At 31.3% G+C, this 26869-nt stretch overlaps 1 protein-coding gene across 2 annotated transcripts in view; it reads right to left on the bottom strand.

The window, feature by feature from the left end:
* LOC117174613 overlaps positions 1 to 26869 on the bottom strand; it is a 48925-nt gene that overhangs the window by 12620 nt on the left and 9436 nt on the right. The window contains exons 3-4 of one of the 2 annotated variants that reach the window (XM_033363857.1): positions 20941 to 21257; positions 9091 to 9408 (exon numbers count right to left, since the gene is read on the bottom strand). In XM_033363857.1, coding sequence (XP_033219748.1) covers positions 9091 to 9408; positions 20941 to 21257 — 635 coding nt within the window. The remainder of the gene's footprint in view (positions 1 to 9090; positions 9409 to 20940; positions 21258 to 26869) is intronic. The other variant, XM_033363858.1, reaches the window with a different exon arrangement.

Below are 26869 nucleotides of genomic sequence, written 5' to 3'. Positions count from 1 at the left end.
TAAATCCGGGAGAGCGGAAAGCCAAATCGGATTGGTATTATATACATTGTCCCTATTGATGTTCTTAGGGTGTTTGAAGATTTCGATTACTTCTCTATGTTTTCTTGGAAATGTGTTGTGCGTTTTTGCAATGACTGTTCTTTCATCAAATAAAATGTTATGTTCTGTTTCGATATGATGTTCAGCTAGTGCTGATTGATCGTCAGCGCAATAAACTCATCAACTTACAACCTAGCACGCTTCCTCGCTGCAAAACTAAATCCTTTTACAGGAAACTCTATCACTCACGTCTAAAACTCATTTGACTTTATTAAAAAGATACAACAAATTCACATTCAACCCCAAGACATCATAGGGAGTTTCGACATAGCATCCCTTTTTAAGAAAGTAGCAATTTCGGATACAATTGATATTATTAAATTTTTCACAAACTTCCCTTTCGAGCTCGTACCTTTAATAAAACACTGTCTCAATAATACTTCTCGTTCAATAAGCAATTCTACGAACAAACCTCAGGGACAGCATATGGGATCCCCAATCTCACCTGTAATAGCCAATGTCTTTATGGAACACCTAGAAACTAAAACATTCAACCAAGCCAAACTTAAAACAGAATTCTGGTTCCGTTACGTTGATGACACATTTGCCATCTGGCGACATGGACGAGATGGACTAAATAAGTTTTTCGATTTTATCAATCAATTACATCTTAATATCCAGTTCACCATGGAAATAGAACAAGACGGAAAATTGTATTTCTTGGATGTATTAATTTACAAAAAATCTGATAACACATTAGGACATGAAGTTTACAGAAAACCCACACATACAAAAAGATACCTACATGCCTCCTCCAACCATCACCCATCTCAAAAACAATCGATCATCAACTCCCTTGTATACAGAGCTGTCTCCATAACAGATAAAGATAACTTACAAAAGGAATTACAAAACGTTAAGCAAATCCTAATACAGAACTATTACACAGACGAACAAATTGATAAGGCAAGAACAAAACACACTCAAAAGAGCAACTCTACACAACCTGCGAAAGAAAGAGAGAAAAAAATGACCACCACCCCACCCTACAACCAAGGTGTCATAGAACAAATAGAAAGAATTCTCAACAAACACAACATCCAACCCATATTTAAACCACCTGCGAAAATAGGACAACTACTAAATAACCCTCAAGATAAAAAGGCACCCCTCAGTGATCCAGGAGTATATAAAATCCCTTGTTCTTGTGGCAAAGTCTATATAGGAGAAACGGGGAGAGCGGTGAGCCAGCGTATGAAGGAACATGAGAGTAAAGTCAGGCTAAAACATTTCACGTAATCAGCACTAGCTGAACATCATATCGAAACAGGACATAACATTTTATTTGATGCAACAACAGTTATTGCAAAAACGCACAAAAAATTTCCAAGAAAATATAGAGAGGGCAATCAAGTTCGACCAGTCCCCACGGTAGGGCGCTCTGGCCAATCACAGACATCGTAGAGAGTATACCTAAGAACAACATGACCTGATACCTCAGTTTCAGGTCAGCCCTGAAGATGTGAACTGGAATGTTCACGAAGCGTCGGCAAACAATTCGTAGTTTTTTACACGAGTGAAACCTGAAATATCTCTTTTTATCATAACTAACATTATTAACAGCTAATTTCAAAGTAAATTTAGTTTTGTATTTTAGTCAATGAAAAATAAATATATCACTTTTTTATATTCACTAAATAGAATGAATTCATGTTATTTACGGATTCGGATATGAAAAAATAGAAACAAAAGGTGAGTGAAAATTGTCGGAATTCATTCGTCCGAAAGGAGGGTCAATCGTAGCACAGCGTAGCCGCTGCACTGAAATCGTTTGATTGTTACTGTTGTAGGGTGACGTAACGTTCTTCTCATTTAGCTTCCATTCTCTCGACGACGAAACACAATAGTTGATATTGGCAGAAACGATTTTTTTGTCTTCGGCTCCTAGGTAAAGAATTCGAAATACATCACGTTATTTAATTTACTGTTTACTCGGTACTGGTTTTTTAATATTTATTTAGATAAAATTAAGATTTTCAACATATAAGAAGTAATTTATTCAACGTCAGGTTATCGGTAATTTGTATTACAAAAAAAGGGAATTTATTATTAGATTATTATACATTTTTATTTAATTTTAAAACTGTATATACTATAGAGTATTGTTCAAAGTATGTACACTAGCCGTCCAAGAAGACGACGAACGCGGGACTTTCACCGTCCGGCAAGACGACGCACAGTGGGAGGAAATGCACTTTTTTCGTTGAAAATGTCCAGAGCCTTCAATTTTGGTCCGATTTAAAATTTTTTTAAATGAACGTTCATTAAATTCCGAAGAGCTTGACGCTCTGAAATTTTGTCTCTTCTACTTGTTTATCAATAATTTTTTCACTCAAAGTATGGAAAAAGTGAAATTTTTTACATAACAATTTTTCACGCTTTAATAACTGATTATTTAAACTTTATATTGTCTTAAATAAATGTTTAGGGTCTCATAGAACACAAATAATTTGCTCATTAGTCCATTTATTTGTTATAAACAAATTTTATGAACAAATTAGCAAATAGGCTTATTATCGGTAAAAAATGTTCTGTTTACTAAAAGAGCTTGATATTAATGTAGGAATAATATATAATCACAAGAATAATTTAAAAGTTTATAATAACCATTGTTATAAACAATTCTTATGGCAAAATATTAAAATTTCTGATTTTTTCAAATTATAATTTCCTTCAATCGCCAGAAGGACTTAAGGTATTTCCTAAAATAATAAATATTTAATAATATTTTATAAAATATAACAATTGAAATTTTTATAATCAAATTAGATAAACAAATTCAAAATTTTGTCTCTTTCGCATAGAAATTTTTTTGTTTTTGCACTGGAAATGTTTCAAGCAGTTGGATGAATGACTGCTAGTCACAAAAATATTAGAAAAGTTAACAATAACAATTGTTATAAATGATTCTCGTGATAAAATATTCAAATTTTAATTTTCTTTAATCGCTAGAATGGGTACTGATATTCCTAAAAAATGTATCTTTTATAATATTTAGTAAAATATAACAACTTAAATCTTTATAAACAAATTAGCATTGGACCAAGAGTTTTCTTTTCACAGTTGTATTCTTTTCTGCATTACATTATATTTGTTTTCTTTATTTGTATCGTTTTCTAATTCTGTGATTTTATGTTAATAATAGATGTAAGTACTAAATAATTTTGAGCAATTAAAAAAATTGATGGGGTTTAATATTTGTCCAATAAATGGTGTTCCATTAAGACAAAATGGATGCATTAAAAGTTCTCAAAAATACCCTATAAACAAATTGTATCATGATTTTATCCCTCATTTTAAAAGGAAATGGTAGAGTTCAGCATTTAGTAGAGCTTGTTTCAACAACAAGTTTACAGGTTGGTTGAACACATATTTTATTGTGGAATTTCTACCAGAAAGTAATGACAAATGCGGAAGACCTAACTCAGGTGACTTTGCAGAATGTTCTATTTCAACAAAACGAAGGAAATTAATGGATATACGTAAAAAATATACTGACTTCGAAATAAGGGAGGCTTTTTTACGCTCGCTAAATCTATGTGATAGGAAGAAAGTATCAGAATTCAATTTTACCTTCCGATGAAAATAAAAATATGAATGATTTCCCGATTCCTTACCGATTCCAGATTCGATTAAGGTAACGGAAAAGGGTTTTACAATCAGTTTAAAACCTTTACTAGATCATACGATATCTCAGATTTTTAAAAATCGTGACATTTCTCTTCCATTTATGGATATAAGGAAACCTCATAACTTTAAGTTAATTGTGAAATACGGTTGTGATGGTTCTTCAAGCCAAAGCACGTAGAAGCAAAAAAAACATGATCCAGATATGGTGGATAATAGCATCTTCACATTTTCAATAGTACCACTGCGACTTCACTTAGAGAATTTGGTAAATTCTGTAGTATGGCAAAATCCTAATCCATCGTCAACATCAAATTGCAGGCCAATACTATATGAATTCGCAAAAGAAACTCCAGAAAATACCAATTGAGTAATATCATCAATTCAAAAAGAAATCGATAAAATGAAGCCCACAATAATAAAGAACGATTCCCGTACTTTTGTGGTAAAACTGATATGATGTTGACGATGCTCGACCAAAAAGTTTGCCAGGCTCTTTCTGGAACTTTATCATCTATGACTTGCTACATTTGTCAAGCTACCCCCAAAGAGATGAATAACTTAGATAGAGTCAAAGGCAAATTTATAGATATCAAGTCATATGATAATGGATTGTCAACACTACATGCTAGGATTCACTTTTTGGAAAATCTTTTACATATAGCCTATCGACTCGATTTTAAGAAATAACGAGTAGGTACTGATTATATCTCCCGTTTTTTGATATGAATTTCTGCAATCTTAGGGGTTTGCCTATCAAGTCGGTGGGTTATTGTCAAAAGATTTTATATTGAGTGAATCATAGCATGTAGTGTTATGATTCTTTCTCAATCTATTACGATTGAAACCCTGACTTTTTCTAAGTGAAACTGCCAAAAGTTTTCTAATATTTTTGTGACTAGCAGTCATTCATCCAATAGCTTAAAACATTTCCAGTGCAAAAACAAAAAATGTGAATGAGAAAGGGACAAAATTGTTTATAACAATGGTTATTATAAACTTTCAAATTATTCTTGTAATTATGTATCATTCCTCATTAATATGAAGCACTTTTAGTAAACAAAATTATTGTTTACCGATAATAAGAATATTTGCTAATTTGTACATAAGATTTTTTTATAACAAATAAATTGCCTAATAATCAAATTATTTGTATTCTATGAGTCCCTAAACATTCATTTCGGACAATATAAAGTTTACGCAATCAGTTATTAAAGTGTAAAAAATTATTTGTAAGAAATTTCAGTTTTTCCATACTTTGCGTGAAAAAATTATTAATAAACACGTAGAAGAGACAAAAGTTTAGAGCGTCAAGCTCTTCAGAATTTAATGAACTTTAATTAAAAAAAAAAGTTTAAATCGGACCAAAATTGAAGGTTCTGGACATTATTGAACGAAAAACGTGCATTTCCTCCCACTGTGCGATGGCGTGAGGGGTCCCCACTATTCTGCGCTGAGAGCGTGTGCGGTGTAGAGTGAACTTATGTGTTAAGCCCGATACACACATTCGGCATTCGCCGAATGCCGAATATTCGCTATTCGCCGAGCACTGACTACCCGAATGTTCGGCGAGTGGCGAGAATACCCGAGCATAGGCATCCACACATTCGTACATTGCCAAGTACTGACTCGATTTGGAAATGACGAGCATTTGTCTTTCAGTCATCGTCAGCAGTAGCCGAGAGTAGGAAGCACCATGGAAAAAATTTACTTTTTAGGTAACTTGAAGTTACTTTATTTAGTAACTGTAACTAGTTATAGTTACAAGTAACGTAACTGTAACTAGTTACTTTTTTCGTTAAGTAATGTAACTTAAACTAGTTAATAAAAAAAGTAACTTATCCAACACTGATACACACACTGTCCAAGAGTTAAATCGAGCAATCGTATTTTCATATTATGTATTCATAAATAATATGCAACGTAATGATTTCGTGTAGTTTATAAAGCCTTAGCTTCATACAAAAGTAACGAAAAATTCTATTATAATATTATTGATTTACTAATAAATTAACAAAATAATAATTAATTTAGAAACATTAACAAATCATAACTAAATGATAAAATAAATACAATTTTCCGTACAAAAATGTTTAAAACGCTTTTAAATTTTTTGTTCGAAATTTTCAAAAATCTAAACTTTGCTGTAAATTTTTTAAAATGTTTTAAAGTTTTCATATATTTCTTAATCTTTTTCATGGAAAATTTCGCAAATTTTATTATTTCGTTATGATTAGGTAATGTTTCTAACTTAATTATTTTTGGTAAATTCATTAACAAATTAATAATATTTTAATAGAATTTTCCGTTACTTTTGTACGAAGCCAATGCTTTATAAATTATACGAAATTGTTACGTTAATCAAAAACCATAGAAAATTTCATAAAATTTATTATTTCGTTATGATAAGTTAATGTTTCTAAATTAATTATTCTTTTGTTAATTTATTTACAAATGTTAATTAATTATCCCTTTAAATTAATTGTTTTTTGGCAGAATTGTGAAAATATGGTTACTTTTATACGAAGCCAAGGCTTTATAAATTATACGAAATTATTACGTTAACCAAAAACCATGGAAAATTCCATAAAATTATTATTTCGTTATGATCAATTAATGTTTAATGAATCAATAATCTCCATTTTGAAGATTAAATTTTCAATTAAAAGAATTGAAAAATGCATAACAAAAGAATCATTAATTTAGAAATATTGAAAAATGTTAAGAAACAATTCAACATTATTTATTTCTAAATAAATAACCAACATAAGTAGTAATATATACTGACTTAAAGCGAAAATGTTCGCCGAATACCCCCGAATGTGTGGGCGCGCTCAAAAATTACACTTTCTCGCCTATATTCGCCAAAGTGCTCGCGTTGGAAGCTCGCCTAGTAATGGGGAGCACGAATGTCGAATGTTCGCCTAGGCTAGTCCCATCCACACTACTAGGTATTCGCCGAACATTTGCTCGGCATTCGGCGTATGCCAAATTTGAAAGTGGAGGGGATAGAGGTACGGCTTCCGCCATCGTTTCGTTGAGCGTTCGCTCGTCGTTATGTTGAGCGGGTCGTCTTGCCGGAGGTCATCTTGTTGGACGGCTAGTGTAATATCGGTTCATCAAAAGCAAATTCTTTCTAAATAAGACCTTTTATGCCCAAAAATGTTTAAGGCAGAATCGTACAAGTTTAATTCTGAAGCTTCCAAATACGGTATTGCGAGTAAACTCAACTTGTAAATTACAAATTTTGAGATTTAAAAGCTGTAATATTGAAAATAAACTTTTTCATCTATTCTTAAAGAGTCTACAAATATTATTTCAATTTGTTAAACTCCCAAATACCAAAGATGTCAATTTAAAAGCTGTCAAACATCAATAATTGCATGGTGAATTTTACCATGTTTGTCGGTTCACAATTAAGGTGTTTTAGTTTTTTTATTCTAGAAATTTCAGTTTGAACTTTCCTTAATTTTAATTTTATACAACTTAAAATCATTTAAATATTTGTTTTGTTTGTTAAATTTTGAACAAATCACTTTAGAAGCTGACAACGTCGAAGGCAAAAGTATTCTTGCATTTTAACAATTGAAATCTTTTAAAGAACGTAAAATTCCGGATTAAAAAATTTCGACCCACAAACTGTATTGTTTAAAAACATTAATAATAATGAAAGCTATCGAAATCCAGAACTTATAAATTTAAAAAGCTCTTATACTAAAAGCTTCCAAACATAATTTTTTTCAAATTTAATTACGTAATAATACATGAAAGCTTTCGAAATGGAGATGTCTAAATAAAAATTTTGTAATTTACTTTGTTCCGAATTCAAACATAAATAGTATGAGAAATCTCGAATTCAGATTCTTTAAAATCAATGCTTTGCCATTTTCTGCCTCATAGAGGAAGCTTTGTAATGATAAAAATTTCAAACATTTGTTTATTTGTTTAATTAAACATCCCTGAATTAAAAAAATGTCTAATACAATGTTCTATAAGCAATTACCCAGATGTTTCAATGGATGCGTGGGTGCATCTGTCACATTTTCTGTGGACACGATAAATTGAAGACGGTTGCAGATAAATTGATGAAATTTTAAGGGCATATTTTCACCACTAGTAGTGGAAAAGCGGGTTTTATATAGTAAAGCTTTTTTCACACACATAATTTAAAGTTGACGCAAGAACATGAAAGATTTCATCATTTGACTAAACCTGTTAACTGACATTTCAGAAATTTTACACGACAAAGCAAAATCTTGTTCATTTTTGCAATTTTAAATATTTTTCTAAACTGTAAAATGTTTATTGTTTATTTTTCGGAAAACTAGTGCACGTTATTTCGATAACATTCGAATAAAAATTGAACGCTATATGACAATCGATTATATGCTGGCAAAAATTTAAAATAGTTTATTGCAAAAATTTGCAAGATGACGGGAAAGTAGCTAAAAATACTTTTGATACACACATGCACTTAACTGCACACACATACTGAAATGTGTCTCCCTGGCCTATTCTATGAGTAAACTGAGCCGTTGTTAGAAAAAGAACGGATTTCCTATAAGACGCCATAAGCAGTTAACAAGTTTAGACCACGGACCTATGCTCTAGATAACAAAACGCAATTTTCGAAAATCCATTAAGAAAAAATACAAGGAATTTTGCCATTTCGCTTGTGGGTTATTGAATGCATATAAAAAATGTTCCAGAAAATACAAAAAATCAATTTTGAAAAAAAAATCAGTTAACAGGTATAGACCAGGACCCTTTAAATATATTTCCGAACTAATCATAATAAGGTAGCGAATTACTTATCAAATGAGTAAAATACACAATTATCAATTAAAATAAAGTGTAAACAGCCGAGATCGAATTTATGGCTTGTTTCAAAATACATTCCGACTGGGAGTTAGTGGGTTTAAAGTTATCGCACTGAATGCTTTCAAGTTTTAAACTTGTGAACTTAAAAATATTCGGCTTAAGTGCAGTTACGTATGTCAAGTTACTGGCTGACCGTAGGATCTTGTCGTGAGGCCTAAGTAAATTTTTGTTTTTTTCTCAGGAGGAAAAAAGACATCGTATGGCGAGTTTTTCGTTTGTCGATATTTTGTACGAAGGACATATCGATTGGTCCTTGGTGTCAGAATGTCCTTTCCGAAAATATTTACCCGTTTTTTTTTGTGAATGTTTGACATATTTCTCTAACTTTACCTAACAGCACCCATTCACTTTTGCATATAAAAATTGAGGCATCTAAAATTTTTTAGAGAAATGGAAAGGAAAAATCAATTTGGCGTAACCCCAGAGGGCAAAGACATGAAGGTGGTAGATTTTATTTCCCTTTCAGGGTGCAAATTTACTTACCACCACGACGGAATAAAGAATCTTGGCTTTCAGTTCAGGGGCGTCTCGGAGGGGTTCCAGAGCATCGAGTGCATCCAATGTGTGCAAATGTGCATGAGCGTACAACGCCCCATACTTTTCCGTAAGACGTTCGACGCTGACAACGAAGTCCTCGTCTAGGGTAGATAAGTTTTGAAGCGTCTCGCTGAGATTAGTAGCAGCAATAACGCTCGAGATACCTGGTTCAGGAGTTGGGCTGCAACTATCGTCCGTATGATATCCGGCACTGCTGGATTCTTCTTCATAGTCGTCACCTAGATTCTCATCTGCGTGTAGTTCCTGAATTTTAAAAGCTTCTTTGTTACTTCCTTTTTTATTTGCAACTCGGTCTTGAAGCAAATATAAGATGGGGTCATAAAATGCTTAGGAATTAAGCACATAAAGCTCTCACATTTCGAGACGCATATTTCAAATTTTATGCACCTAGAAGCTTTTTATATTTGGAATATTTATTGCACTGGTGACTAGATAGTTGAAATTTTCGAAATTTAAAATTCAGCGTTACTTTTTCAAACCAAGATGACAAACGTTTCACAATTGATAAACGCATAATTAAAACTTTTTTTCATTTTGGTGTGATTTTTATTCAAGGGATGTGACGAATTTACAACTCGACCGATCGGGTGTACACTAGGGTGGTACAAATTTTATTATAGAATTTTCATGCATATCGACCTATGTTTTTTCGACTCGATCAAAAAATAAATACTTTTCTTTTGTTTGTTGAAACAAATTATATTTAAAAGTCCCGAAAACTCTGTGAAGTTTAACATGTATTTTCCAGAAGAATAAAATACGTTTATGTGAATTTTATTAAGAATCGTCATTATTAGGTGTATTGTGTTTATTCTTAACATCTCTCTTCACAATTCAGCGTGAGGATTCCATAACGTCCTTAGCGCTTGGACTCGCTCTCCCAGTACCCTGTGCCTTGCGGAAACGCGGACAAATTTCCGAAAATTACCAACTTTGGAAATTCACTACTCAAAAAATATGCCTATATGCGGCTCGACGAGCCGCACAACTTTTATGGCGAAATTTTTTAAATCAAATTGATAGTTTTTTTACTAATAATTAAAAACCGGAAATTTTCATGGTACCGAAATCAATGTCTTTGTAAACTAAACTTGCGAAAACTCTGCTTCTGTTCGACGAAATGATCTCGCTTTTTTCTCCAGATATAAAAACCCCATTCGATGCCAATTATGTTTTAAAAGTATTTTTTTTTATATTTGCAACATAAAAATTATTGCTAATCATTCCTTGATGTTTAAGGAAAAGTTTGACCAAATTTGAGCTAAATCGTTCTTTTTGTTTACGAGATGTAAGCGATTTTTTATTGCCGCGCACGCACTCGAGTCGACCGACGCCCTCGTACCGACTACAGTCGTCTAGAATAGGAATTGACTATTCATAATCGCCCACAGGTTGTATTTTTTAACCGATTTTTAAGGTTTGTTTTTTATAAATGATCAGCATTAAATTTTTCAGAGAATTTTGGTTCATACTCATAATGAGGTGCTTACAAAAATTGTTTAAACAATTTATCATTGTTCACAGACATTTTCTATAATAATAGAGATGGAAAGTTGCGGATTTTTAAAAACTTTTCCATTTTTTGTCCAATTTTCAATTAAACTTAGACGATACTTAATTATTGTTAACAAAAATAATTGTTTGAACAATTTATTATTGTTGTTAATAATATTCAATTTCAATAATGCTAGGAAGTTGCGGTTTTATCTGAAATTTTTAACTGTTTATCCAATTTACAATTAGAGTGAGGTGGATGATTAATTAATGTTAAAAAATTAACTTTGTAAATAACTTAATATTATTGCTAGTGATACCTAATTTGTATAATGCTGGAAACTTGCGGGTTTTATTGAAATTTTAAACTTTTTATCCGCTTTTCACTTAGTATGGTAATAATTAATGTAAATTAAACAAAAATAGTTCTATAATTAATTTATTATTGTGTATAATTGTCTTCTCTTATGTAAGTGTAGAAATGTGCTGATTTCTTTTTAAATCTTTAACTTCCTGCTGCTCTTTTCAATTAAATAACATTTCTTTTTTAGATTTATTGGTTCATTTGATTTTAAGGTTATTTAAATATTCCTAAAAAATTTTTTTTAAATTGGAAGATTATACATATTATTATTATTATTGTTTGTAACTATCTTCTCTTAGATCAGTACAATAAAATTGTTGTTTCTTAAATGTTTAATTTTGCTTTGCCTTTTTAGTTATGAAAAACTAATTAATAAACCTGATAAAGAATCATATTTAATACAATCTTTCTTTTCTGTGTATATTTCTTTCTGGAATAAATCGGATATTTGAAATATATGCTTCAAATTTTCTACATGGATCCCAGGGATTATCCGGAGTAGAAGGGGGAGGGGGTTGATAATGAAATACGAGGTGTCAAAAAAAAAGTAAGTAAACAAAAAAAAAGTAAAGTGACTTTTCAATTTTCGCGGTCTACGTACATTCAAGTTTTAAATTTTTTGTTTTGTTGTGTTGGTACACTTGTCACGATCATATATTCACAGTTTTGACTATATAGCTCGTGTTGTTTTTCTGGCAGAGGCGTAAAAGGTTAGAAGGGTTTGGTGTGCTCGGCGATTTTCTTCTTTCGAAAAAATGGAGCAAAGAGTTTGCATTAAATTTTCTGTGAAAAATGAAATCCAGTGTTCTAAAACTCTTGAAATGTTGACAGTTGCATACGGTGAGTCTACTCTGAGTAAGAAAAATGTGTCTAAGTGGTACAAGCTCTTCCAAGAAGGCCGAGAGGATGTCGAAGACGAACCTCGCCCTGGACGTCCCAGCACGTTAACAACAGATGAAAACGTTCAAGCAGTGGGAGAAATGGTGTTGAAAATTCGCCGAATTACCATCAGAGAAGTTGCTGAAGATGTTGGCATATCGATTGGCTCATGCCATGCTATCTTTTCGGACGTTTTGGGCATGAGGCGTGTGTCAGTGAAATTTGTTCCAAAACTGCTTAATTTTGATCAAAAGATCCATCGCATGACCATCGCTCTTGAGATGTTGAATGAAGTCAATAATGATCCTGATTTTCTCAAAAGGGTTATAACTGGGGATGAATCGTGGGTATATGGTTATGACGTCGAAACTAAAGCCCAATCGTCTCAGTGGAAGCATCCTGAGTCTCCAAGACCGAAAAAAGCACGTCAAGTTCGGTCAAATGTGAAGGTTTTGCTCACTGTCTTCTATGATTACCGTGGCGTAGTGCATCAGGAATTCTTACCACAAGGTCGTACGGTCAATAAGGAGTATTACTTCCAAGTTGTGCGCCGTTTGCGAGAGGCGATACGCAAAAAACGTCCGGAACTTTGGAAAAACAATTCGTGGCTTTTGCATCACGATAATGCACCTGCTGATTCATCGTTGCTTGTGAAAGATTTTCTGACTAAAAACAGCACCACAGTCATGCCTCAGCCTCCATATTCACCGGATTTGGCGCCCAGTGACTTTTTTCTTTTCCCAAAACTGAAGAGACCCATGAAAGAACATCGATTTTCAACGATAGAGGAGATAAAAACAGCATCGCTGAAAGAACTCAAGGCTATACCACAAAATGATTATCAGAAGTGCTTCGATGATTGGAAAAAGCATTGGCACAAGTGTATTATATCTGAGGGGGATTACTTTGAAGGGAACAAGATAAATATTGAGGAATAAATGAATATTTTTTGAGAAAACAATAAAGTCACCTTATTTCTTGAACACACCTCCTATGTGCAGTCCCAAAATTTTCTATTACGCTTTGTAAAAAACTGCTTATTATAATTCAAAACAAAACTTTCACAATTAATTTACAGACTTAGCCCTCCCACCTAGTCCTATATTATATTCCATTCTATGTTTCTGTCTCTTGTGTAAGATAGCTTGTTTGTTTGAATTAATTTTTTTATTAATGAGAAAAAAAGCAAAGAAATGTATATAAAACAATATTTCAAAAATTATTCTTTTTGATGTTTTCTTATTATTTTTTTTGTAACCACAAAGTCAAAGCCAAATTAAATATTTAGGAAAAAAACCTATTTCTAGCATTATTCTAGGAATTGAAATTGAATATTAATGAGAATGATAATAAGTTGTTCAAACAATTTTTTTAAGCACCTTATTATGATATGAAGTTGTATTTCATATTTGGAAAATATTTGCATTAAAAAGAAACCCAAAAAAATTGTAATGAGCACCCAAAAATCGCAAAACTCATTTTTTCAGTTATAGAGTTTCTTCAGGACCCTATAAAACAGATTTATTGTGGTGGTATGTTGAAAATAATACTTTATTCGTATTCTATAGCTCATTGTGAAGAGAAATGTTGACTTTAAATACTTCCAGCTGATGGTAAGTCTTTTTCTGTATTTTTTCTTGATATGAAAATTCACAAAGCTGAAATGACCAATTTTGTCACTTTATTTGTTTATATATTGTTTCTCAGTGACAAAAAATTAAAAATTCCAAACCAAAATTCTCTTAAAAATTTAAAGCTGAACATTTCTATAAAAAACGTTGAAACCTGTTAAAAAATACGACCTGTTTGAAATTATGAACAGTAAATTCCTATTCTAGACGACTGTGATCGGTACGAGTGCGTCGGTCGACTCGAGTGCGCGCGCGGCAATAAAAAATCGCTTACATCTCTAAAAAAAAAGAACGATTTAGCTCAAATTTGGTCAAAGTTTTCCTTAAACATCAAGGAATAACTTTTCCACTGGAAGTTGTCTGTCCACGAAACTTCCCTGCAGACTTTTGTCTGTCAAAGTCTGAGGAAACGATTCCTGACAGTAATAATTTGCAATAATTTTTATGTGTCAGATATAAAAAAGAAATATACTTTTAAAACATAATTGGCATCAGAAGGGGTTTTTATATCTGGAGAGAAAAAACTAGATCATTTCGTCGAACAAAAGCCCAGTTTTCGCGAGTTTAGTTTAAAAAGTCACCGATTTCGCTACAATAAAAATTTCCAGTTTTTCCTTTTTAACATATTTATTCGCAGTGAATTTCCGAAGTTGGTAATTTTCGGAATTTTTTCCGCGTTTACGCAAGGCACAGGGTACTGGGAGAGCGAGTCCGAGCGCTAAGGACGTTGCGGAATCCACACGCTCAATTAGCCACAAAATAGGAATCATTAATTTTTTTTGGTTCCTGTTAGTTCAAGTTGTTTCTAATATGCAAAATATTACTTTCTACTCATAATTATATTTTAAATATATTGCTTTAACAATTTACTAATATTTATCGCAAATTTCCTTTATCTGTTTTCTCTGAAATTTCCAACTTTTGTCAACCTTCTAGTCACAGTGAGGTAAGAATCTAAGACAATTTATTTTATTAAGCAATATTTTGCTTTTGTGAATATGTTTTTAAAAATAAAAGCTTAAAAATTACATATTTACCGTTGGTTTCACACTAGACTTAATAGCAATTAATCATTTGTTTGAAACCTTTTTATGTTTTAAATATGTCTATAATCAGCGATCTCAACTTGTCTTTTTTCAAAGGGAAAAGGCTAATAGTAAACAGTGTTTATTTTAGGCAAACATTTTATTCTACAGCAAAAAAGCCTTTTCTTTGAATTAACATTTTTTTTAAACAAGCTAAAGAGCAAAAATACTTCATTCTAAAGAAATCAAAGACCATTTAGAAAATGACTCTTGCTGATGTTCGTTTATTACTTATTCATATCTAAACAATCATAGGAATACTGAATGTTTAAGAAAAAACAATCAGTGTCTTGCATTATTCAAAGAGGATATTAATAAAATTCCTGAAACAAAAGACCTTGGCCACTAATGGACCCAAGTGGGGAACCTTACATAGCGATTTCGTGAGGATCTTCGCTTGGGGTGATTGCTAGAGAGATTAAGCAGCAACCTGGGTCGGAGCAGTGTTGTGGAGCGAACGTGTTATTTACTTAAATAGCACGAGAATTCTGGATCAATCTGAAAAATCTTTATCCCTTCCACACACTACTCCTTTCTCCTACCGAGTGACTCACGCCTACCCCGAAAGGGAAATGGCTTAATGGTGTAATAATAATAATAAAAAAAAATCGTTTGAACAATTATGTTTGTTAAGCTGAATTAATTATTATCTCACTAAAATTGAAAAGGCGATAAAAAGTAGAAAATTTAAAAAGATAGCAAATTTCTAGCATTATACTAAAAGAATATTTTTATGTATAACACAAAATTATTTAAGTAATTATTTTTGATAAGTTTTATTGATAATTGTCACTTTTCAACTATATTTTAAGAGAAAATTTCTATAAAATATAATAAATTGTTTAAACAATTTATTTCAACATTTAATTATCATTTGAAAGTAATATTGTATATATTAGTAACAATGAGTACTAAAAAAACTTTAAAAAAAAGAATTAGCGTCTGAAACTCGCAAAACTCAATTTTTGTCTTATGGTGATTTTTGGGACCCTGTGGCTAATTGTGAAGAGAAATGTTAATTCTCAACTCAATGCACCTACTATTGACGATTCTGAATAAAATTTACATAAACAAATTTTTTCTATGGGAAATGAGTTTTAAATTTCATGGGGTTTGGTGGACCTCTGAATATTATATTTGAAGAAAATGTATTGATTTTTTTGCGCATTCGAACACATTGGGGGGGGGGGGGGGGGGGGGGGGGGTATGCATGTATGAAAATTCGAGAAAAATAATTCCAATGCGTTTTTGGAGCACCCTAGTGCAGATCTACTTTTGACTTAAAGGTACTTCAGGATATTTCATGTGATTTCGAGTGGTTTTAGATATTTCGAAGCACTTTAGTATCCTCTAGAGGTTTAAAACAATGTAAGAACATTTTTGGAGAGTTCATTGGCTTAAGGAGATTTCACTGAATTTATGGGACTTTAGAAAGTGTCTGATCGTCTCACTGCTTACCAGGGTGGTTGGAAAAAAAATTGAAAACTAAAAATCGCTAATATTAATTTTTCTTCGTGGACTAAAAAACATTCCCAATTTTAAAAAATCTAATAGGATTTCAATATTTTCAGTTTTTATAGGACAAAATTTCATTTTTATAAACCTGATAGGACTAAAATAATTTTTTCCGGCATAGGCATGATAAAGTCGCTATTTGACAGCTTTCTTAATTCCGTAACGTGGCACATTATGTAGATAATCTTCGCAACTACCTTAAAAAGACTTTATATGGCAGTTTTGATGCGCAGTTCGAACGGCGTATCAGAAGTTCTGTATAAAGTATTTTTAAGGCAGTTTCCAGGAGTGATAAACTCACTATCGCACTGACGTTAAACTTGAAGAGTGATTGAGAGTGTAGCGATTGAACCAGCAGAAAGTGTTAAAATACCATCAATCACTGATAAATGGCTATAAATTACCGATAAATTTATATAAATGACCAAAACTGCAAAAATGTCCAAAATTACGATACATTTCTAGAATTATCAGAAATTTACCAAATTTCCAGAAATGTTTGCAAAGCTTTTAAAAATTATTTTAGTTTTTTTGAGGTTTATAAAAATGAGATTTTGTTCTAAAAAAAGAAAATATTTAAATCTTACAACATTTTTTAAAACTAGACATATTGCGTGGTGTAAGAATCGAAATGATTGTTAATGAGTTTTTCAAAACTCTAAGAATTAAGCATTTTTAAACTTACTGAACATAGTAATGGATCTACTTTAAATTCTACACAGTTCATTAGGAACGCAAAATGCAACTTCAAAAGAATTCTTTGAATTCAACTTATTTCAGAAATGCCTGAAGAATTCACTGACTCCAAGAAAATTCAAGTGACGTTATTTAAATTCATTTGACTTCATGTTAATTCAAGTGACTTCAAATGTTTCGAGAGATTCCAAAAGAATTTAAATGGCTTCAAATGAATTGAGAAGTGACGTTTAGTGAATTAAAGTCACTTCTGGTGAATTCAAATGTCTTCATGTTAATTCGTGTAACTTCATGTGATTTTAAATTATGGTTTGGATTTTTAAGAGAATTCCACTGACTTCAAATTAATTAAATTGAGCACCTGTGACTTCAAGTGACTAGAATGATTTCAGGTATTTCAGAAGATTTCAGATATTTCTACTTTTGAGTATCTAAAAATTAAATGCTGGAAACTTGTAAAAGTGTAATTTCTTTTTAGCGTGGCTTAATTATTCTATAGAAATGCTACGCAGGCCCATGTAATATCCAGGCGCTTTAAAAATTTATATTACGATAATTTAAGCGAAACTGTAACCACAAAGTACAGCGGGTAATTTTTTTAGTTATAGGAATAAGAACCGTGACTAAAGTATTTCGCATTCCTTTATAACGTAAAGTTGAAAATATAAAATTTGTGTCAATATTTTCGTTTTTTGGGACGTGTTTTACCATTGACAAAAGTTTTTCTCAGACATGGTTGTTTTTTCAGAATGTACCTTTCATGATTCGTCAGAGTTAAGCAATAGTTCAACAGAACTTTTAAAAAAATTAATAAAATGCATGAAAGTTATACAGTTTTCTGTGTTTCCTGTCAAATTTGAGTTTTTGCACTTACGCTCTAAAATACCTCGGTACCCTTTATTTATGTACCACTAGCATGTCTATATCACGCTTTTGATATTATTTCACAATAATATAAAAAGCATATACAAAATAAAGCATAAACAAAGTAAAAAAGTAGTAAATGAGAAAACGTGATATCAGAAAATTGTGAGTTTTCCGATAGCATTCTGAAATATATTTTTCTCGCTTACGACTTCTTTATCTTTTTAAATAAGTATTAAACCTCAAGGCGCATCCTTTTTATTCTCTTTTTAGGGTTTCACCTTAATCATAGTAAATTTACGATGTACTTCATAAAATTCGAATGGCTCGTTCACTTTTAATGTAATTTACGGAACACTTGGTATATCGAGTTTTAAAATAAGTATTTTATATCTACTTACAATGTTGAATTAAATGTGGATTAAACATAATAAAGGGAGGGCTTAAATATATAAAAGCCATTTGATGGCGGTAAAATGAAATTCCAAAAGATAGTCGACAGCCAGAACAATTTGCGACAGTTAAACTCCACTAGTTAGTGCAATCCGAGATTAAAAGTTAAACTGGGCTTGAATTTGAATGTAGTAAATTGGCTGCCGAAGTCCGAGACCTAAACGCGGATTTTTTAGTGGATTGAAGTCAGTTATGCTTAAAAAGGCAGCTTCAGTTCTTTTAAATTAGAAACTTTAGTCACCTTAGGCTTCGCTTACTTTTGTTGGTTGGAATTATATTTGAAAACGTTGCAAATCAATATTCTTTATCATTAAAAAATGATTGAATCTCGACGATCTTAACATTTTCCAGGTGTTTCAGTCTTAGAGAGAAGAAAACTTTGGTAAACTTTTTGATAAGCTTTCACCTTTTATAAAATCATGTTCGTATTTTTATTGTAAAAGTTGAAGAATATGCGAAACTTTCAAGAATTTCTAGCAACCATTGCCTATAATAGAGATTTCCCTGGTGCCGTTAGAAAATTGATGTCACTCCTTTCGAGAAACGACGCGTGACAACAAGTTGCCATCTGTATTTTTTGCCTTTCAACTTCTACCGCTACATTAGAAGAAAATGTAAAGAAATTTACCAATTTTGTTAGAAGAATAAGAAAAGTGTGTCTTAGAAATTGTGTTAAATGGCGATTATTGAGGAATCGTATTTTTCTCTATTCTGCTTTCATGAAAAATTCTAAATCCACTCTCAAACTATTTTCCATATAATTTCATTTTTCAGAATTATAATAAGACTTTCTCGAATTTTTTATTATGACGGTTCCATAATAATAAAAAGACGTAAAGTTCTGTTTCAATATTGGTACCTGAGTGTTGAAACGAATTTTCACGTAAGTAACAAGTCTTAAAAATCTGCTTTTTCACGAGAAAATCGAATATAAATCATACGACGGCAGGTAAAGCATGGAAAATAAAGGCGAAAGTGGCGCGAGAACTAATCGAGCGTAAGTTAACGGGCAGCAACTACTGCTGGTAAAATTGCGTAATATAACACCGGGTTGGTATCCACCAGGGCTTTTTATTCCAGTTTTTAGGAATAATCTTGAATCTTGAAGTTAGTGGTCCTCCTTAAACTACATTAACAATTTGAGGGTGGGGGGGGATTAATGGAAATAACGTTACGAACGTATATAAAGTTCAGTACTTCAGTAATTTAATTATTTTGTGGAAAATGCAACCACGTTGTTAAAGATATATTTTTTGGTCGAAAATTCCAATGTTTATTTTATTTACCTTGGAAAAGCGACATCTTCCAGGCTAATAATCCAATTTATTTGTCATTGTGAGTTTAAAATTAAACAAATTTGTTGAAAATTCGGTTTTTTTGTAGAATATTAATCTACTAGGTGGAAAATTAAGCTTTTTCTTTAAAAATTGTACTGTCTGGTTAGAAATTTATATTTTTTGGTTTGAAAATTAACCTAATTGGTTGAAAGTTTAATTCTTTTTTGAAAATTTGGTTTTCTATTGATTAAATGTTAATTTTCTTTATCTGAAAATTTAACTATTTCATTTTTATTTCACCGTAAGTTGAAAAATCAACCATTTTATAGAAAATTCTATTATTTTGTTAAAAATTGATCTTTTTTTGGTTCAGCTCAACTGTTTTAATGTTCTTTTAAGATTAATTATTTAAACTGTAAATTTAACTATTACATTAAAGGTTCAACTGTTTGGCTGAAAATTTATATTTAATGGTAGAAAAGTCATTTTCGTTTGCTGAAAATGAACTTTTTTGTTTAAAATTCTACTTTCCGCGTTGAAAACATTAATAAAAAAAGTCGGCTTTTTCATTTGATAATCCAAGTATTGGGGGTAAAATTCATATTTTTTATCTAAAACTCAACTGATTTGTTGAAATCTTTTATGATACAAAAGGCTTGGTTAAAACGGTTAAAATTTAATTAATCATTCAACTATATTATTCTGCCGTACAAACTAAAAAGATACACAAGTCCAATTTGACTCGAACTGAGTCAATCGAGAAAGACTTCTTGCCCAAAGAACTTTAATATCGAATAAAATTTTGGATAATTAAGATACGTTATTTGGGTAAAAATAATTTGCTTTTTCATACTTTGCAATAAAAAATTGAGTTCTTAAACAATTTCTATTGGAAAATGGACTTCCGATGTTTAAATAGTTGCCAAATGTCAAAAATAGAAGGCAAAAAGAACACAAAGTCAAAACATACGTAAGGGACACTGTGTATTTAGTGGCTGTTCCGAACTTACCCGAACGATCGCCGCTAGAGTATAGCCGAATTTAGCCGGAACTTATTTCCCGTGGAATTCGGATCAGAGTCCGAGCTAATTCACAAGGCTAAAAGATACGTAAGGGCAAGCGATTCTTTTCGTTTGTCTATTCGCGGCGCACTCGGTCACTTTTACAACGCAAAAAAGACACAAAGTTCTTTATGTTCTTTTTCATGTGTATGCTGAGGACGTATTGCCTTCCTTCTACAACTTTTAGGACACGCAAAGTGCTTTGTGTATCTATTTCTGTTGTATTTTTCAACTTTTTCGAATTTTCTCATTTATAAACAATCATTTTTTGCAATCAATATTAATAATTAATAGATTTTATTAACACAGTTAGATTTAGCTTTCTCTTACGAATCCAACGATACCAAAAACTCATTTTTCATAAAAATGTCACTTATGTATCTTTTTAGTTTGGACGGCAGTATTATTGTCGCCTTTCCTGCTCAAAAATTCAACTGATTATGGACGGGCCCTTACCTGCGAGCTGTCTTCGCTCATCAATTGCAGTGCTAATGTACATCCCCGGGAGAACTGTAGTAACCTGGCAGCCAGGGTTGGATTCTTATTCGCCTCGGAATCAACATTCGATTTCCTTAGGGCTGTCCACTGTCTCAAGGCTTCTTTGTCTTGTTCGATTCGACGTTTTAATTCAAGCAGAAGATTCTTAAGAGATTCCTCCGTTGATTTTTCTAGTGTATTTAGTAGACTCTGATTGTCAATTAGGCGTTGCTGAACTTCGCTGTATTTTAGGGATAATTGTCTCTGATGTGAAGCTGCTTGTACTCCACTGTCTGCTGAAAAAATTTGTTTGTGTCAGTTTTTGAAAATCTTTGCTCATAAATAAAGAAAATAAAAAGATTCTAAACACCCATACGAACATAGTAATTATAATTTTGTAACATAAATGATTTTGGAATATCTCAATCAATTTATCAGATATCTTAACCAAACTTTATAGGCTTATAGAAACCAAGAAAATAAGAAGATTCTGTAAGTTTGGGAGATATTAATTAAAAAAGGGAAGACATAAGCTATAATATAATTTTCATTGTTTTGAAACGCTTAACAAAAAATCATCTGCAGGCTATAATTATATTCCTATGATTTTAATCTCAATATAGGATTTTACATTGTAGTCAAAGCGAAATAAATTCGAAGTTTTATCTGGTTAAAAAATGAAAGTTAAAAATGTAATTTTTGTAATGCAGACCGAGATAGGCTTACACTCTTTACGAAATGAATTTAAACTTTGTTTTAAAGAAAGATTTCATTATATTCTAAAAGTGGGTTTCATGAATTGGAGATACATTGTAATATAATGGAAATTTCTTGTGATTTTTTTAACGATTAAGGAAAAAGTTATCTAAGCATTTCATGGAGTTAATTTTGAATTTATCAAAAGATTTACTACTTTTCACATGCAGACGCATGTAAAAATGCCTTAGTGGCTCAGGCGGCAGCTTTCCGGGAAATAGAAGAAATTCGTAGATTCCAAAATAAAAAAAATGCTTAAGGAAAGGTCGACTTTAGATTACAATTTTATTGCAATGTTGTGAGATAAAGTGCTATTTTGTGTGTTTATTTCTCATTATTAATAGAAAAATAAAATGTCAAAGGTAATCAAAGGTAAAATCAAAAAATAAGATGAAGTACGAATAGTATAAAACGCCGCACAAAATACATGGGAAAGTGGCTTTGGGTACATCCATAAATCACGTATATTATTATTAAGTTAGCTAAAGGTAATTTTTAATAATTAAAAATTTATTTTAAGTCTTTAAATATTACTTTTAAAATATATATTAAAAAAACATAAATTATTTTTATTTTGGTAGCCTTGCTGATACTCAAATTGATTTCACTTGTTCCTTATTTGTCTTTTCTACATTCCTAAAGTCTCTTTTATTTTCAAAACTTGATGATGAAACAAAAGTACCACCAAATATAATATCAGGTTAGAATTTTGGATAGTTTCTTTTTTTAATAACTTGGCTGAAAATTATTTTTCACTATGAGTGTATTGAGATATAATTTTTAATTTTTCAAAACCTGTTCAGTTGATAATTGGTCAGCTCGATAATGGGTTACCTCGCGCTTCGCGCTCGAATATTTATTCTTTGCATTTGGAATACTTGAATGAAACTTGATCAAAATGATCTCTTTTAGATTTCAGTGTTCACATGCGTCTTCATACCCTGAATTTTCTACTTAATTGAGTATAGATAAAGATTAAGGTTATCAAAGCTCTGTAGAGTTTGAGGTACACATTCTTATCATGATACTTGCGCTGCGCGCTTGATTTTCGACAGACATTTGTAAATAGGTTTTGTTCAATCTTTTTTTATCGTAACTTTGGTCGTTTTTCTACAAATTTTTTATTAAAAAAAAATTTTAATGTTATTTTTCACGAATAAAACAAAAAGTACGCGTCCTATCTAGAAGTGATTCTTACCGAAATTGCAGATCTTTTTTGGGATCACAATTTTTGAAATTCTTCTTTTTTCTTATCCTGCATAGTTTGACCGCGAAATAGAATTTTTTATGTTTGATTATTTATTGTGCAAACAAAATTTGAATTTTCGATTTTCCAATAAAATCCAAAAAGTTGTAATAATCCTGCAGGGCTTTCAAAAAGTAATGTTTTTTTTCTCTTGACTTTTTTTTCATCTCGTGCGTCGTTTGGCTTAAAATTTTGATTTTCGATTGATATATACAATTTTTAAAATGCTACAACTTTGAGAATTTTCTTTTTAACAAAAAAAGCCATGAGAATAAATTGTTTGGCTTTCTGATTGCTATGAATAATCACATAACATTTTTAAATATAAAACAATGGTCCTAAAAATTTTGAAAATGCTATAAATATTTGAATTTTTATCCAAAATGCCTGTTTAAAGAACTCGTCCTTTATTTTAGGACCTAAAAAAGTGTGCAAAAGATCGATTTGATTCGTTCATTTTTTCAAGAGTTATCTTGCTTACGGATGGACGGGCGGACGGACGGACGGACGGGCTGACGGACGGACAGACAGACCCCAGTGTAAAAACTTGATTTTTTGATTCAGGGGGTCACGAAACGTGGAGGTCCTTTGAAAAACTTTGGTGTAAAATTTCGGACAATTCTAATACTTTCTCAATCATAAATGATGAGAATGTAAAAATGATATCCAATTACACTTACAGTGAAAAATAATTTTTTTTAAGTTCAAAAAAATAAAGTTTGTTCCGATAAATTTAGACATAATGTACATAATGTATCACATATCATTTTATGAAAGAATACTTACGTATGTAAAGCTATGTGTTTTTATACACTATTCAAATTTCTGGAATTTGCAATTAACACTTTCTTTTGTTCCTTATCATGTATATAAATTTTCATCATTTTAAAAAAAGTCACGTTTGGGTGTGGGGGGTCAAAATTGAGCGGAAACCGGATCACGTGATTTATAGACGACTTCTTTCGGTGGATGATACTGACATTCATTTACTTTGTAGTTTATATAATTCGAAGAGATTTTTCAAAAGAGTCTAAATCAATTATCTCTAGTTTTTTAGCGGTTCCTGTATAAATAAAAGTATACTGTAATGTTTAGAAATTAGTTTAAAATGTAATTTTTCTGTTCTATTCGAATAATCCATTAATTAATATTTTTAGGTTATAGCGTCGTTCTCACTATCATGAGAAAAACGATTATGATAACATTCCACGTTTTAAAATTTTCGAAGTGTAAAGCTTGGAAAGTCAGAATAAAAGAATTATAGATGCAAAATAAAGATTTAAAACTTAAAATTAAAATCCTTTAAAACTGAAAGTTGAAATTAAGTACAAAACATTTAAAATCTTTAGATTGAAATGATCTAAAAGGATTGTTTTATATTATCCACGTGCATATTGCATGAAATGTCTATTATTTATTTTCCTGTCTTTTATTATTATTACAATTCAAAACTTTTACTTGGGGGAACCCGGTTATACATGATAACCACGGACTATATTAAGTGACTGATGAGATTAGGATGTTATAAGTCTATCCAATACAATGTTTGAAATTTCCTGCGATGATGTTGTAGGTATACAATTACGAGCGGCCGCTAGCGTTGGAGGTGACAACGGTCACCTCTGGATAATTTCTTAGAGCTACAATTACACATCTATATATTAGTATTTATATATTATATTTATATTATATTATTACTGCGATATACTTTTCAAATTATCACAAGAACAATGAGAAAATAACATTAGTATTTCTTTAAAAATTATCAACAGTTCTCAAAAACATAAAAATTTCGTCATTAGAATATTTTATTGTATGTTTTATTAGAGTTTGAAACAGAATTTGAGTTATCGAGAGTGGGGATTTTGCTATTTCTGTTATAAATAATTTTTTAGTATATAATATATTTTGCAACGTAGATAGTAATTAAGCAATTAGTGTTAAATGTTTGCTTGTTTTAATGGTATAGCTCAAATCACATGCAATTCGTATTTCATTTTACGCTCATTTCGAATTTTCACTAATTGGAAAGTTCTCTCTTTGAAATAAATCTTTAATTCAATCTTAGTGATCTTAGTGATAAAGCTTTGGCTTTATGTGAAAAATGACTTTAGCACATTCTATCAAATTTCGACATTTAACGGCCGTTTGAGTAAAAAAAAAAACCAACATTTTTTAAGCCGGTGTCTGTCATCGTCGTTGTAGTTTTTAAACACGGTAAAATTTCAAGGACTTATCCGATTGGGTTGCTCTTTGAAACACTTGAAAAGAGTATAAAAAAAGACGAATTCTCAAAACAAACAAGTTTGTTCATAGGACGGACCTCCTACGTATCACTAGAGTGCTCCAGTTTCCCAAAGTCTTGGATAAGGTTTTTTAATCTTAGGAAGAAAACATTCTCCTTCTGGCTGAATTTTTAAAAAACTTGGTATACGTGAGTTTTCTAGGCTGCCAATTTTAAATTTAAGGTAAGAATTTCAAAATTCAGCCATTGAGATGGCGAATTGATGCCAGCATCCACATTTTATATAAAATTGTGTTACTGCACGCTCTGGGTCCCAAAAAACTGTTCTTTATGTACGGCTATTCGCAGTACACAGGAACCAAACAATTTATCCTAATGACTTTTTCCGATAAAAAGAAATTATCAGAGTGATAGCATTTACAAAATTAAACAAATCAATCGAAAATGAAAATGCTAATTCAAAAAACGCACAAGATAGTCGTAACCATTTTTTGAATTTTCTTGAAAAATTGAAAATTCTAATTGTGATCGCAGAAAAATCATTAAATAATCAGTTTTGCGATAAAAATATGCAAGATACGAGAAAATATGAACAGAAAAAATTGTGCTTCCAAAAAAAGTTCTGCAAATTTTTTATTAATCACTTTTTGTAAGGCCTCGTAGTTTTCGTTTTATTCGTAAAAAAAATATTAAAAATAAAAAATTATATGTTTGGGCAAATGATTTAAGCTACGAAGAAAATAAATAGAAAGCATTTGTTCACCCACAAAACAGACACACGTTTATTATTGATCATTTTTTGATAGGATGCGTAGTTTTTTTAAATCGTAAAATAGTAACATAAATAATACAAATTAAATTTTTGGACAAACGGTTCAAGCGACGAAAAACTAACGAATAGATAAAAGTTATTCGGCCGGAAAACCGGTACCAATTTTTTATTATTCATTATTTCATAGCACGAGAGCCTACAAATGTGCACACTTATGCGCGCTCAAAATTGCGATCTTTCATCACACACTTCGTCCCACTTCATCCCCCTTTCCACTTCATAATAAAAAATAGATTGATAGAAAAGCTGTAAATTTTTATGTCCACATGTCAATCAGGAAAAGCGCATTTCACACATTTCATATCATAAATTTCTAGATAAAACACAAGTTTATATTTTATGTTTCATTTCAAGGTTATATTGAATTTTATGATTCAGCCATTGTGAGCTATCTCAAGTGTCTATAAATGTTCAAATGAAAGAATTAAAAATTTTTTCACTTGAGCCTTCAGAATTGAACCTATTAAAACATTAGAATATTCGTCAGTTACGTAGGTAGCTCACTAACCATTTATTTATTGCCTAGAATTACGGAATTTTCCGCATATTTAACTGATTTACTAGGCAGTCTGATAAGTCCCTGAAAAATGAAACACGATTTTCTAACTTTTTGATACCGTCCGAAAAGTACTCGATCGGAAGGTCTCCAAAAATACGCCTCAGTTTCAGCTATGAGCTCCTCATTTGAATAAAAACGCTTACCGGTGAGCCATCTCTTCAGGTTAGCGAACAATCAATAGTCGCTGGGGGCCAGGTCTGGTGAATACGGTGGCTGAGGAACCAATTCGAAGCCGATTTCATGCAATTTTGCTTGTGCAACTAAGCATGA

The sequence above is a fragment of the Belonocnema kinseyi genome, chromosome 6 (genome assembly GCF_010883055.1).
Source record: "Belonocnema kinseyi isolate 2016_QV_RU_SX_M_011 chromosome 6, B_treatae_v1, whole genome shotgun sequence".
NCBI classification, from domain to species: Eukaryota; Metazoa; Arthropoda; class Insecta; order Hymenoptera; family Cynipidae; genus Belonocnema; species Belonocnema kinseyi.
Note: the sequence above shows the minus strand (reverse complement) of the source record. Positions and strands in the feature narration are given on the sequence as shown.